Source organism: Nansenia antarctica (genome assembly GCF_963989245.1).
Source record: "Nansenia antarctica genome assembly, chromosome: 17".
Classification (NCBI taxonomy): domain Eukaryota; kingdom Metazoa; phylum Chordata; class Actinopteri; order Argentiniformes; family Microstomatidae; genus Nansenia; species Nansenia antarctica.
In genome coordinates this window covers 15,058,585-15,068,938 of record NC_137687.1, presented here as the reverse complement: position 1 = coordinate 15,068,938, position 10,354 = coordinate 15,058,585, and the positions used below count along the sequence as shown (strand labels likewise).

The 10,354-nt window shown below is 42.3% G+C and overlaps 1 protein-coding gene across 1 annotated transcript in view; it reads right to left on the bottom strand.

Moving 5' to 3' along the window:
- Positions 1–2,523: 2,523 nt before the first annotated feature.
- Positions 2,524–10,354, bottom strand: part of lrch3 (leucine-rich repeats and calponin homology (CH) domain containing 3) — a gene marked incomplete at its 3' end in the record, with an annotated part of 30,026 nt that continues 22,195 nt past the window's right edge. Inside the window, exons 13-20 of the mRNA XM_080547199.1 lie at positions 8,328–8,381; positions 5,656–5,724; positions 5,313–5,343; positions 5,075–5,191; positions 4,583–4,674; positions 3,574–3,711; positions 3,080–3,157; positions 2,524–2,721 (exon numbers count right to left, since the gene is read on the bottom strand). Coding sequence (XP_080403325.1) covers positions 2,524–2,721; positions 3,080–3,157; positions 3,574–3,711; positions 4,583–4,674; positions 5,075–5,191; positions 5,313–5,343; positions 5,656–5,724; positions 8,328–8,381 — 777 coding nt within the window. The remainder of the gene's footprint in view (positions 2,722–3,079; positions 3,158–3,573; positions 3,712–4,582; positions 4,675–5,074; positions 5,192–5,312; positions 5,344–5,655; positions 5,725–8,327; positions 8,382–10,354) is intronic.

Here is a 10,354-nt window from a genome sequence, read left to right as displayed (position 1 = left end):
ATGTGCTGCCTTACTTATAGATCTCTCCAAGGCGTTTGGTATGGTCGACCATTACCTACTCATTCATAGGTTGTCTGAAATCGGCCTGGATCAAGCTTCATGTAGATGGTTTGTGTTTCTGAAGTGATGGTGTTCAATCAGGTTTTCTGGACATAATGGATGTTCCACAAGGATCAATTCTTGGTCCGGTTCTTTTTACTATTCACATCAACAACATTGTATTATCTGTAAATAATTGTACTATATCTATATGCCGATGACATTGTTTGTAATCATGACGACGTAGTTATGTCTAAGAATGCATTTCACCATGTAAATTCCCAATATAGTGAAAATACCACCGCTCATCCGTGATCAGACTTAGCTGGGGTGCTGCAGCTGAAGAGTATCAAATAGAGTGCAAAAAAGCAGCATTTGCACACTCAAAATCTGTGCAAAAAACAATGTTTATTGCGTGCTTTCGGTCTCAACGCTCTCGGACCATTATAAACAACAGCTGTCTGACATGTCACATCGTAGCACGGATAGTACCTTTTGCTCCGAGTCAGGAAGGGTAGCTAAAATCAGTACGGTACTACGGCCCGGTACGGCCCAGTTGGCAGTGGAGAAAGCAAAACAAAGCGGGCGCACGGGTTCTGGTACGGTACGGTACGGTAGTGGAGAAGCGCCATATGAGGACCCATTAAAATCGGTCCAACTATGTCCAGAAGCTGATGGGTGTAACTGCTAACGCCATTCATCCAACTCTACACAGATGAGTGTTGGCTGAGCAGCTTTGATAACAAGCTCTGAGGTGTCTGAGGTGTCTGAGGTGTCTAACAACCCTGGCTTATCTGTTCACTCGCCGTTATTCATTCAACAGTTTTTGTAGCTAAGCTGAGTTCAGGAAAGACGTGTTGGGCATTGATTGGTCAGACTCCCTCCATGTCGGTAGGTCATTGGTCAGACTCCCTCCATGTCGGTAGGTCATTGGTCAGACTCCCTCCATGTCGGTAGGTCATTGGTCAGACTCCCTCCATGTCGGTAGGTCATTGGTCAGACTCCCTCCATGTCGGTAGGTCATTGGTGCTATTCAGGTGCAACGAGAGGAAGCACACATATAGGAGAAACACTCCAAATAGTTTTTTGTGCAATTGAAGTGCTTTCTGATTGTGTGATTCTCTCTTAAACATATGTACAGTGGGGGAAATACATAATGTATTCCCAATGAGCCTATTAAATTGAAATTTGCACCAGACGTTGGTATTAACTCAAACAATCCAGACAAAAAACCAATCTATGTCCATGTCACATAACCTTATTTACATATGGACTTAAATGTTTCGATTTTTTGTCTGGATTGTTTGAGTTAATACCAAAGTCTGGTGCAAATTTCACTTGAATAGGCTCATTGGAAATACATTTGCTGGACAAAATGTTGATGTGTTCAATAGTTATTTCCCCCACTGTACACACAAGTTGTGTTTCCATAAAATGTCAAGCGAATTCAAAATTATGCTAATTGTGTACGAATTATGCGCGTTTCCAGTAACTGGTTTAGAGCGAATAAGCTAGGCTAGGTAAAAGGTGATTTGGTCAGAGGATGAGCCGGTGTAGGCTGCGTGTCTACGTTACACATAGGTGTGGAAGTAAACAAACAAACCAGGAGAGGAAACGGAGAGAGGAATTAGTTTACATTTGACAGGAATTCAGGAATTAGTTTCACTTGGGAAAGTTATAAAAATTCTTGAATGTCAGCTAGCATTGGCCATGTGGCAGACTGCCCAGACGAAGGAGACAGTTGAGTCACGTGAGTTGAATGCTCGCTACGTCAGAGTTTATTCGGAAAAACCTGTTTCCATCTAACTTTACGCTCATTAACTCTGATTCGCATGAGACAAAAACCACCTCAAGCGGGCGTACAAACTTTTGTGCAAATTAGAGGAAGCTTATTCGAATGAATCCATTTCCATAACATTTCTAATGCGATATAGTTCAAAATGCGAATCAAAACGGTTTATGGAAACACAACTACTGGCAGACAAACGTAAGGCACAGGAGAAGGTTCAGGAGAGGATTTAGTGACACAGACAAAAACCTCCAGGGTCCCAATGTCTCTCTGGGTGGGGGCTGGCTAACAGCTAACAAAGGGAAGGGGCACACAGGGGTCTCAAAGCGCCACCTAACCGCTCCCTGAGGGAACGGAACACCCAAAGAAACAGCTAGAACAAATAAATAACTGTCATTTGGCAGTTGGAGTTGTACCACTTTCGATGGATTGCAACCAGTCACTGGCTAGCTCCTCTTTGTTTAAGGCTAAGTGGAGGTCCCACTCGTTCTTGTGCTTTTCTCTCGAGTTCTGACACCTGTGGTGTGGTTGGTTTGGATACTGCTGCGGTAATGGGTGTGGGAGTGACCCTCGGTAAGGACAAGCATTGAGGAGTGCGTTTAGGTATGTAACTGTGTGTCCCCGTGTGTCTTTACATGAGTGGATGGATAAAATAGCCAGTTCAACGTCAGGCTAAAGTGAATGTGTGGTCATGTTCAGAGGTGAGGCACCAGGTGGCAGTAGAGAGCACACAGGACAGACATGATGGAGAGATAGAAGAGGGCAAAGCCTGCGAGCTGGGCTGGGGGGGAGGGCGTGAGTGGGGGAGCCATGGTGAGCAGGGCCCCCACTGTCCCATAAACACCCCCGCCCCCCTGACCCCCAAGAACCTCCCCCACCGAGCACAAACTGGCCTGTCACACAGGTAGGGGCGGGGCATGGTGGCATGGGCGTGGCAGAGGGAGGGGGACAGGATCAAACAGAGGGAGGTATTGTGTACAGACATATGAGGAGGTGAAGGAAGGAGGTGTCATGGTTAAAGAGAAGAGCACAGAGGGGAGAGAGAGAAAGTTACTGTTAGTAGCACACAAGCAGCATTGTTGTTGTTGTAGCAGGTTGGAACATTGTTGTTCAGCAAGATTGAAACGACTACATGTAAGTTAAGTGAATGGACCTATCGCTAAGCCACGCCCCAGAATAGAAATTGTCCAATCATATCACAGCAAAAGTCACGACAGGCAGAAAACTCTGATAAACAAATGAAAGTCTTACCTGCGGGACACCGATCCTGCGACACGCCTCCAGGAAGTTCTCTACGTTCCGTCGACACTTGGCCATCGTCAGTTTGGGCTGAAGAGAAGAAGAAGAGATTTGGTGAGGCTGCATTCTCATTGTATGCTCCAGATTGTGTCTCACTGCCAGTTTACATTAGGGATGCAACCTCAGCACATATGTTCAAGTCAAGACTAAAAACCCATCTTTTTAATATTGCCTTTAAATGACTAAATAATTAAATTATGATTATATAATGATTGGAGCACTTTGAGCTGCAACATTTGCAGGAAAAGCGCTATACAATTAAAGGTTGTTATTATTATTATTATTAAGGCACAGAAAAATAAGTACAATAAAAAAGCTAAATGTATTCAATATGAAATTATTGTCTAGATATGTTAGTGTCTGATGTGAACATGTATTAAGGTATATGAATACTAACAGGAACATTTCTCCAATGCACATGAACACATGAACACATGAACACTCACCACGGCAGGGGAGGGCACATGGATGCTGGGCACAGACCGTGGTCGCACGTGATTGGCTAGATGGCACAGCACGACCCCGTCCGTGAGCGCAGATCCCAGGTCACTAGGCAAGGACACTTTCAGGCGCGACTCGATGTTCTACAAGGAGAGCACCAGACGTTTACAGGAGATGCAGCAGCAGCAACATGTTTATGTTGTTTATTTATTCACACTAGCTTCTCTTTTTCAAGTATTCTTTTTCTGAGTGGAGAAGTCCCACTCATATTGTTCATTTTATTGGACAGATGTAGTGAAGACAGACAGGAAAGTAAGGAGAAGAAGGGAGAGAGGATATGTCAGCAGGGCATGGGCCGGATTCTAACCCATGCTGACATGGGCATATGTGTGCACTGTAGACCACTGGACCAACCCAGGCCACACACTAGCTTGTCTAACTTAAAATATATATATATATATGTTCCAGGATGAAGGGGCATTATGTGAAAAGGACATTTTCCCTATCTTCTAGACTTAGGAACAAATAAAGCAGTGATTGTGAGCAAAGTATAGATAAAAACTATATTGAGTGACTGATTTGGTCAATAAGCAACAGGTGTACCAGTGCTTTCACCTCCTAGTGGAGAGAGAGGTCCATTGCACCATGGCATCACAGTGATGAGTGAGTGACCTAGCATTGGTTATACATCTTAAAACACCAGGACACACTGTGTCAACAGCTTCTAAGGTACTTGCTTGAGGACTGCATATAAACACCATCACCATAATCCAACACAAAGAAGAACCAGGTCTAACTGACGTTATACAACAGGTTGATCAGAACAAGATTCTTGTGACTGGCCGAGAGGCATCTGAAGCCTGGCATTATTCCCTAATAAAGTAACAGCTAGGACACATTTACCTGTTTAACATACATTATAGTAATATCCCTGCAGAAACACTGGGACTGAACTACGTTAATAATAATAATAATAATAATAATAATAATAATAATAATAATAATAATAATAACCTTCCTCAGCTGGCCCACCAGCTCAGCCTCTTCACCCACAGCCTGGGTGGGGGGAGGGGGGGGCTCAGGCTCAGCCAGGGGGGCTCCACAATCTCCTGCAACACACACACACACACACACACACACACACACACACACACTTTGTCATGATACCGGAATTTTGAACTTGGATACTGATAGTAGTTCACTATCATGATATTTGACACAATACCAATGGTGGAAGAATTATTACGATTTTTTTTAACGCTGTTAACCCATTTTCTCAGTTTGACCCTTGTAATGTACAATAGTTTTATTTTTTTGCTGAGCGTGCACATTGATTTTATTTACGACATGTAACAATGAATGGAGAAGGACACGCCAACAGTTGAGACGTGCCCAGAAACCTTGCAGCATTTAGCCAGGGGGGTTTCACAGCGGCTATCAAACACATTACATTACAGTACATTTTAGGCCCTGGTCATGACCCCTGGTCGTGACCCCATGACATACCTCCTCTCCTCTTCTCCTCTTTCTGGCTGAGGCGGAACAGGAAGCTGTCTGGGCGCGGGGCGGGGCCGCGGCAGGAGGGCGGGGCGGCAGGGCCGGAGTACGTGGGCGACTGAAGAGCTGCAGGCAGGTGGGAGAGAGGCAGGGTGGATGAGAGTGTGTATTGGAGGTTGCTGCAAGCCAATGGGACATATTGAACCTCTTAGTAAATGAGGAATGAACGACACAAACAGCTGCTTACCTGTGGGAGACAGAGAGGCCCGCTCCTCACCCTGTTGAGCAAGAAGGGTTAGAGAGAGAGTCAATAAGAAATATATACCGTATTATATATATATATACACACACTCACTGAACACATTATTAGGAACACCTGCCCTGTACACCTTCTCATTCATTCAGGTGATGGTACAGGGGACGTTTTCTTGGCACACTTTGGGCCTGTTAATACCAATCATCGCTTGAATGCCACAGCATGAGTGCTGTTGCTAACCATGTGCATCCCTGCATGGCAACAACAGGAGAGGGAGGAAGAGAGAGAGAAAGATACGCTGTTCTGAAAAGCCAACACATGCTGAGCGCAGTACCTGCAGCAGACAGGAAGTGATGTCAGCAGCGTGGGAAAGACAGCCATCTATGGACGACCCAGAGAGAGACTGAGAGGGATAAGAAGGAGGGATGAGGAGGAGAGCAGGAGAGACAGAAGAAGGAGAGTAGGAGAGACGGAAGTAAAGGAGGAAAAGAAACGACAGCGAAACAATAGTGGGATGAAGGTTTTTAAATAAAATAATAATTTAGAGAAAGAATAACTCGTGTACGATGAAGAGTGAACACAAAGTTAGAGAAATGGAACGAAATGAGGGATTATGCAAAGAGAGAGAGGAGGAAATTGGAAAAGAGAAAGAGTTGGGGTTCCATTTTAGTCATAACAGCAAAAACAGCATCATGACTTGTTGTATTAATTGAATAAACACACACAGCATGCAGCACAGATACTGAACAGGCCACAAGACCACAACTGTGTACGAGTGTGTGCGAAGGTATGTTTGCATACCTTAGTTTATGTATGCTGTGCACATGTGGGATCTGCATTAGGGTATATACAGAGCCCTCCGTAAGTGTTTGAAACAGGAAGCATGTTGTCTTTTAGCTCTAAACTCAGTTTTAGCTCTAAACTCATCCAACAGTTTGGATTCCAAATCAAACAGTTACTACAGGGTCAGAATAGAGAGAAGTGTATAGAAAGTACAACATTTTTAAACATACTCCCCCTATTTTAGAGCTCCAAAGGTATCAGAAACAATCATATAATGTCCAAATAAAGCACTCATGTTTAGTATTTGGTCGACAATCCTTTGCAGGCAACGCCTACCTACTGAAGAGATTGATCTGTGGGACAGTAATTAGATGTTTTTCTGTTTTCAATGTAATATACCGGTAATATAAATAAGGTGGACTATGTATAAAAAGGGTTGTAATTTCTAAACGGTGAAACGAATGTTGAACAAAATAAAATGAATTAAAGCTGATGACTTTAACCTCGTGACCGGTTTGATTTCAAATCCAAACTGTCGGAGCATAGGGCTAAGAGCTAAATTCTTCCTCTTTCCAATAGTGGAGGACTCTGTATGTATACAGTACAGGCCAAAAGGTTGGACACACCTTCTCATTCAATGCGTTTCCTTTATTTTCATGACTATTTGGTACATTGTAGATTCTCACTGAAGGCATCAAAACTATGAATGAACACATAGGAATTATGTATTTAACAATAAAGTGTGAAATAACTCTAAATATGTCTTATATTTTAGATTCCTCAAAGTAGCCACCCTTTGCTTTTTTGTTGTTAATAATATTAAATATAATATGTGTTAATAATAATATGTTATTATATATATATTTAATATTATATATATATATATTTTATTAACAACAACAATTTTTTTATTTTATTAACAACAAAAAAGCAAAGGGTGGCTACTTTGAGGAATCTAAAATCTAAGACATATTTAGAGTTATTTCACACTTTTTTGTTAAGTACATCATTCCACATGTGTTCATTCATAGTTTTGATGCCTTCAGTGAGAATCTACAATGTAAATAGTCATGAAAATAAAGGAAACACATTGAATGAGAAGGTGTGTCCAAACTTTTGGCCTGTACTGTATGTGAGTGAGGATGTGTTTGTTGAGGTGAGTTGAGGACACAGTCAAAGTCTCTTTCACCTGTTTGTGAGTGCCAGGCCTCCGTTTTATAGTGTTGGTGTCATTGTCTATCTCAAACACCATGAGAGGCTGGTACTCGCTCTTATAGGGAGCAGCCGAAGGAAGAGAGAGAGAGAGAGAAAAAGGATCAAACACAAAGAGACAGAGGGTCAGAGAAAGCATTCAAGAAGAGGAGGGGTTAAGCAAGGGTGTGCTGATTACAATGCAGCAGGACTGAGAAAAAAGTTAGTGAAAGATAAACTCCGGAAATGTTATTTTCGGTCGATTATTCCTCCCCTTTAATATTACCAATTGGTATTGTATTTTATATCGTTGGAAAGCCTGATTAGTCACCTTTACAACGAGGTACAACTCGTAAGGATCATGCATTCGTCGAATGAGCAACACAGCTAAACTCAAAATGAGAGTAAATACCAACAGAAGAATATTGCAACACATGGATTTTGGCAAAAACTTTTGGGCCGCTACCCACACGTTTAGCTGTGCGGCTCATTCTTAAAAATAATTGTAAAATATATCTATATTATTAAAGGGGAGGAATAACCGACCGAAATAACATTTCCGAACTTTTTTGGAGGAGTTTAGTTTAGAGTCTGAAAGCACGGATAGGCAAGGATACCGACAGCCATCAGACGGTCAACCAAACAATCCGAAAACAACCCAGCAGGTTATGAGAATTAATGCGAACAAAAACCACAACTCCTCTATTTTAACGAGTATTAACAGAGGAATGCATCTCTCACTAACAAAGCAACACTGGATTATTGGCATGAACATTGACACACTCATTCAATTCAAGATAAACATTCAAAATGCATATTTGGCATAGATATTAACCCATGGTGTGAATGGTGAGAGTTCTCTACACATCAACAGTAGAGAGTCGTTTAAACCGTGTAACACAAGGAGAGAAGAGGAGGATAAGAAGAGGAGGATAAGGAGGATGAGGAGGGGTTGATGGTTGATAGGATGGGAAGCAGGGAGACAGTCACACAGGAAGAGGGCGGAGTCATCCGTGTGGGCGGAGCTCTTACCATGAAGAGGGCGGAGTCATCCGTGTGGGTGGAGCGTCTGGAAGGGTAGGAGTTCTGGCAGGGAGGGAGGACACACAACACAGGACAGACAGGAGGAGGAACCAGGGGAGGAGGGGAAGGGAGAAGGATGGAGGCACATTCAGGATCATTATGGATGAGCGGAACAGCACAGAGGGAGAGAAACATAAGGACATATGGAGGGTAAATCTAAAATGTATAGTTTTGATACAGTAGACTCCATAACTATTGGGGTAAAGGAAGCCATTTCTCTTTTTGTGGAAAAAGTTGAAAGATGTTTCGATAGATTTGCTGGGTACTTGAAAGAAAGTGAGAGTCTTATTAAGGTAGCGGATAAAGTTCACGATGGTTTGGTTACTTGGTTGGTTGGTTGGATAGATAGATAGATAGGATAGATAGGATGGGCCAGGGGTAGAGAGTTGTTGGATTAAGAGAGTGCATTGTCTTAAAAAGGTGTAGGTGTTTGAAGCAATCCCACCTAATTAAAGATGAGAATCTCTACTTCAGCCTCATAGGATTTGTTTGATTTCAAATCCAAACTGTTGGAGTCTAGAAACAAGTACTTCATTTTCCCAATACTTATGGAGGGAACTGTAACAAGAGGAGGAGATAGAATGCAAGGGGAATGGATCTGATTGGTTAAGAGCGTGTAAGCCATTCCAAGGAACACCTTTTATCACTGTGTTCTATCCTTCTATCACTGTGTTCCATCACTGTGTTCCATCCTTCTATCACTGTGTTCTATCCTTCTATCACTGTGTTCTGTCCTTCTATCACTGTGTTCTATCCTTCTATCACTGTGTTCCATCCTTCTATCACTGTGTTCTATCACTGTGTTCTATCACTGTGTTCTATCCTTCTATCCCTGTGTTCTATCCTTCTATCACTGTGTTCTATCCTTCTATCACTGTGTTCTATCCTTCTATCACTGTGTTCTATCACTGTGTTCTATCCTTCTATCCCTGTGTTCTATCCTTCTATCACTGTGTTCTGTCCTTCTATCACTGTGTTCTATCCTTCTGTCACTGTGTTCTATCCTTCTATCACTGTGTTCTATCCTTCTATCACTGTGTTCTATCCTTCTGTCCTTCTATCACTGTGTTCTATCACTGTGTTCTATCCCTCTATCACTGTGTTCTATCCTTCTATCACTGTGTTCTATCCTTCTATCACTATGTTCTATCCTTCTATCACTGTGTTCTATCCTTCTATCACTGTGTTCTATCCTTCTATCACTGTGTTCCATCCTTCTATCACTGTGTTCTATCCTTCTATCACTGTGTTCTATCCTTCTATCACTGTGTTCTATCCTTCTGTCCTTCTATCACTGTGTTCTATCACTGTGTTCTATCCCTCTATCACTGTGTTCTATCCTTCTATCACTGTGTTCTGTCCTTCTATCACTGTGTTCTATCCTTCTATCACTGTGTTCTATCCTTCTATCACTGTGTTCTATCCTTCTATCACTGTGTTCTATCCTTCTGTCACTGTGTTCTATCCTTCTATCACTGTGTTCTGTCCTTCTATCACTGTGTTCTATCACTGTGTTCTGTCCTTCTATCACTGTGTTCTATCCTTCTATCACTGTGTTCTATCCTTCTGTCACTGTGTTCTGTCCTTCTATCACTGTGTTCTATCCTTCTATCACTGTGTTCTATCCTTCTATCACTGTGTTCTATCCTTCTATCACTGTGTTCTATCCTTCTATCACTGTGTTCTATCCTTCTATCACTGTGTTCTATCCTTCTATCACTGTGTTCTATTCTTCTATCACTGTGTTCTATCCTTCTATCACTGTGTTCTATCCTTCTATCACTGTGTTCTATCCTTCTATCACTGTGTTCTATCCTTCTATCACTGTGTTCTATCCTTCTATCACTGTGTTCTATCCTTCTATCACTGTGTTCTGTCCTTCTATCACTGTGTTCTGTCCTTCTATCACTGTGTTCTATCACTGTGTTCTATCCTTCTATCACTGTGTTCTATCCTTCTATCCCTGTGTTCTATCA